The sequence below is a fragment of the Palaemon carinicauda genome, chromosome 40 (assembly GCF_036898095.1).
Source record: "Palaemon carinicauda isolate YSFRI2023 chromosome 40, ASM3689809v2, whole genome shotgun sequence".
Classification (NCBI taxonomy): Eukaryota; Metazoa; Arthropoda; class Malacostraca; order Decapoda; family Palaemonidae; genus Palaemon; species Palaemon carinicauda.
The window spans coordinates 5,340,473-5,345,686 of record NC_090764.1 but is presented as its reverse complement, the minus strand read 5'-3'; the positions used below and the strand labels follow the sequence as shown (position 1 = coordinate 5,345,686).

Below are 5,214 nucleotides of genomic sequence, written 5' to 3'. Positions count from 1 at the left end.
GCAATCATCTTTGTAATTCGCTACGATATTTTCACACAATATTGATAAGATTTTCACACGATATCGATAAGATTTTCACACGATATTGATAAGATTTTCACACGATATCGATAAGATTTCCACACGATATTGATAAGATTTTCACACGATATCGATAGGTTTTCACACGATATCGATAAGATTTTCACACGATATTGATAAGATTTCCACACGATATTGATAAGATTTTCACACGATATTGATAAGATTATCACACGATATTGATAAAATTTTCACACGATATTGATAAGATTTTCACACGATATCGATAAGATTTTCACACGATATCGATAAGATTTTCACACGATATTGATAAGATTTTCACACGATATTGATAAGATTTTCACACGATATTGATAAGAGTTTCACTCAATATCGATAAGATTTTCACACGATATTGATAAGGCAACACAGTCTTGATAATCTTGTTAAGAATATGAACTTGGAATATGAATATGAACTATGCATTTTTGCCTTTTCAATTTACCATTCTTATGAAATGATAAACTATGAATAAACTTTTGTATATGAATATCTTGGATTTGATAAACTATGGATAAAATTTGCATATGAATATCTCGTTAAAATGTATTTTCAGTTAATTCTTCAGATAGAAAAAAATATCTTGAAAGGAAAAAATATATATAATCCAGACCCGAATTCAAGATTGAATTAAATATATTGACTTAATATATCACTGACCAGTGGCACATTAATTAATTAAAATCTGTATTAGTTAATTACATACTTTATATAGGTAGTTGATAATTCTGACAGTGCTAATATAATTAGCCATGAAGCGTTAAATATCTTACTTTTTATTATTGTTCTCATAGATTTCCTGACATGACAGCTATTTAATTTTAGATATATTCTTGCAGCAAAAACCACTAGCTGCTCACCAGGGTTAAATATTGTTAAATTTTAAAATCATGTCAAAAAAGGGTAATTAACAGAGGAAGGAAAGTGGGTATATAATGAATATAATGGAATCTCTGTTTGTTTAAATCCATGCAAAACCGTTAAACTATCCGTTGCACTCCCGGCTGACTTCGTGACACGGCCGTTTAAGTGAGAAGTTTAAAGGGCGCTACATCATATAAATTCCAAAGGATCCTTATTTAGTAATGTCAAGCACTGCCTATAATCTTTAAAGTTTATTTTTAGATGTTTATATAATCATGATGAATATATACCACAGGATAGAATTATGTGTCTTATTATTATGGTAATTATCGTTATTATTAAGATTTTTCGCTACTTTTTTTTTTTATCTAAATTGGAAGAAAATTATTTGTTCATGAGATTGATCCAAATGCTAAAATACTTTAGCAAATTTTGTTAATGATTATGATGATAATAATGATACTAACAATAATGATCATTATTTATTACTATCACTATTATCATTATTAGTTATCTAGTATTATTCTTATAGTTATTATCATTTTAGTCGATGCTATATAGACTCTGAACTAACGCAAATAAATATGGAAAATATGGTGCAGGTTTTTCAAAAATAGATTATTGCTTTATCGGTTTACTTTTATAATATAAAGCATTTTATATAGGGATGAAATTTTATATAACATAACATCAATTGATTAAAAAGATTCATCCCTAACTAAAACAATTATGCTTGGAAAACGTTATGAGAGAATTAAATGCTTTTTTTATTTTTTTGCATGCAAACGTGATTGTATTGTGTCAACAATGCTGATAATAAGATATGGTTATATGATAGGTTTATATATACATATATATGTATATATATTTGCACACATAAAGTCACACATATACATGCATTTCTATATATATATATATATATATATATATATATATATATATATATATATATATATATATACATTCAAATACATTTGCAAGTACATATCAATTATATCGAAAATCAATATATTGTCAAAAAAATAAATATAATTCACTAATATTCGGGTCATACAAGGCATTACAAATGTCTTGTATGATAGTTTAAATGTACATATATATATATATATATATATATATATATATATATATATATATATATATATATATATCTTGATTTGTATAAGATTTACGTCATAATTATATCAATTAACATTCCAAGCGAAAAGTTTATAACATTTTTTTCCGACACCCAAACCTTACACTATTCCAAAAACATTACAATTTAACTCACACAAACCTCACGTTGATACGATTACGCAAATCTCGTAGTGTTATGAAAAACACAATTTGTTATTGTCTTGAAACAATCAAGTACATTTAAATGACAATAAAGACAATACGAGAAAAGGGATTGTCTTGAACAAGGATCATCTGTCAGAGTAAGGACAATACGAATTACCTCAGAATCCTTACGAGCAGAATCCTACATCACCTGCGTATTGCCATTATTATTTGCTTTAATAATCCTCTTTAATTAACCTTGAGCGACGGAGTGTTTGTGAAGCCTGTATCCATAGTGGGGGGTTCGTCAATAGGAGCAGGATGGTAGTGGATGCGAGGGGATACAGATGGCTCTCGGGCTCCCGCTCCATGTCCTCCCACTCCAAAGCCACTTCCTCCTCCACCTCCACCTCCTCCTCCACCACCTCCTACTCCTATGCCACATCCAGCGGCTCTGGAATGCGGTCGTCTTCCAGCTTCGCTGTAGAACATCGTCATGGCCCATTGCTCTTGTCTCCTGGGACCTGGAAGGGAGAAGAAAGTTATTATTATTATTATTATTATTATCATTATTATTATTATTATTATTATTATTATTATTATTATTATTATTATTATTATTTTTCTTTTAATCCAGAAATGTATTTATACTGTGAATATATATTTTTGGGGGGGACCTGGAAGGGAGAAGAGGTTAATTCCATCTATATATGTATATATATATATATATATATATATATATACACATATATATATGTGTATATATATATATATATGTATACATATATATATATATATATATATATATATATATATATATATATAATTATACATATATTCGTTTTCTTATATCGATCATATTTACGCCGAAAATAAATGGCAAATGGAAGGAAAAACATTCAATTTTTATTATTATGGATTTATAGTGTAAATATATTCATTGTCTCTTATGACCTGGAAAGAAGTTAATTCCATTTATTTTATTTCGATGTTTTTTTTTTTAATCTAGAAATAGTTTCCTAGTCTTAATATATCCACTATTATCTCCTGAGACCTGGAAATAAGTTAATTTCATTGGTGTATGAAGAGGTTTTAATTTTTTTCATTATTCTGATAATTATTTTTTTTTAAATTAAGAATTTTTTAAAATTCCGAATTAGATTCATAATTTAAATATATTCATTATTATTCTCCTTGTGTTCCTTTGCTATTATAATCTTCATTTTGTTTTGGAAAGAGGAATTGATTTTTTATTTTAAAAAAAATAGTTAAAATCCAAAAATGGATTCATAGTGTAAATATATTTTTTATTCTTCCCTTGTTCCTTTGCCATTATCTTAACACTAATTGCATGAACGTCTTTTCCCGTCTTTGTGTATATGTCTCTCTGTCTGTCTCTCCGGTTATTATTCCATCTTTCTCTTCCATATTTCTCATTCCTTACTTATCTCTCTTTCTGTTTATGGTCAAAACCTTTTAGTTTATCATGCTATGAATTTCGTTAGTCCTTAGAGTCCAAAGGGCATAGGTTCGTCTAGCTTTTACTTTGTCAGTTCACCATTTTAACTTTTGTTTTGTCAATTCCCTATTTTCAGGTTTTGCTTTTTCAATTCTCGATTTTAACTTTTACTTTGTCAGTTCCCCATTTTCAGCTTTTACTTTGTCAATTCTCTATTTTAACTTTTTCTTTGTCAGTTCCCTATTTTCAGCTTTTGCTTTGTCAATTCTCTATTTTAACTTTTACTTTCTCAATTCCCTATTTTCACCTTTTACTTTGTCAATTCTCTGTTTTAACTTTTACTTTGTCAATTCCCTATTTTCAGCTTTTATTTTGTCAGCTCTCCATTTTCAGCTTTTACTTTGTCAATTCCCCATTTTCAGCTTTTACTTTGTCAATTCTTTGTTTTAACCTTTTACTTTGTTAATTCTCTATTTTAACTTTTACTTTGTCAATTCAGTATTTTCAGCTTTTACTTTGTCAAATCCCTATTTTCAGCTTTTACTTTGTCAATTCCTTATTTTAAGTTTTACTCAGTCAATACCATATTTTCATCTTTTACTTTGTCAATTTCCCATTTTTAGGTTTTATTTTGTCAATTCCGTATTTCCAGCTTTCACTTTATCAATACCCTATTTTCAGTTTTTCCTTTGTCAATTACCCATTTTCAGCTTTTACTTTGTCAACTCCTTATGTCCAGCTTTCACTTTGTCAATACCCTATTTTCAGTTTTTGCTCTGTCAATTCCCTATTCTCAGCTTTCATTTAATTGAGACCATATTTTTAGTTTTTCCTTAATCAGTTACCTATTTTCAGCTTTCACTTTGTCAATTTCCTATTTTCATCTTTTACTTTGTCAATTCCGTATTTTCAGCTTTTACTTTGTCAATACCCTATTTTCAGCTTTTACTTTGTCAATTCCGTATTTTCAGCTTTTACCTTGTCAATACCCTATTTTCAGCTTTTACTTTGTCAATTCCGTATTTTCAGCTTTTACTTTGTCAATACCCTATTTTCAGCTTTTACTTTGTCAATACCCTATTTTCAGCTTTTACTTTGTCAATACCCTATTTTCAGCTTTTACTTTGTCAATAACCTATTTTCAGATTTTACTTTGTCAATACCCTATTTTCAGCTTTCACTTTGCCAGTACCCTATTTTCAGTTTTTTCTTTTTTCGCAATTACCCATTTTCAGCTTTTACTTTGTCAATTCCTTATGTTCAGCTTTCACTTTGTCAATGCCCTATTTTCAGTTTTTGCTTTGTGAATACCCTAATTCCATTTGTATTTAATAGATTTTTCATTATTTTTTTTAATATATCCATTGGTGATTTCCTTCTGTTTTATTTTTCATTAGAATATATTTCATCATCATCATCATCATCATCATCCCCTCCGACGCCTATTGACGCAAAGGGCCTCAGTTAGATTTCACCAGTCATCTCTTATCTTGAGTTTTTAAATCAATACTTCTCCATTCATCATCTCTTACTTCACGCTTTAATAG

At 28.5% G+C, this 5,214-nt stretch overlaps 1 protein-coding gene across 1 annotated transcript in view; it reads right to left on the bottom strand.

Annotated features, from left to right (window-relative positions):
• Positions 1–2,128: 2,128 nt before the first annotated feature.
• Positions 2,129–5,214, bottom strand: part of LOC137631957 (thyrotropin-releasing hormone receptor-like) — a 43,839-nt gene continuing 40,753 nt past the window's right edge. The window contains exon 4 of the mRNA XM_068363949.1: positions 2,129–2,732. Coding sequence (XP_068220050.1) covers positions 2,458–2,732 — 275 coding nt within the window. The 3' untranslated portion in view covers positions 2,129–2,457. The remainder of the gene's footprint in view (positions 2,733–5,214) is intronic.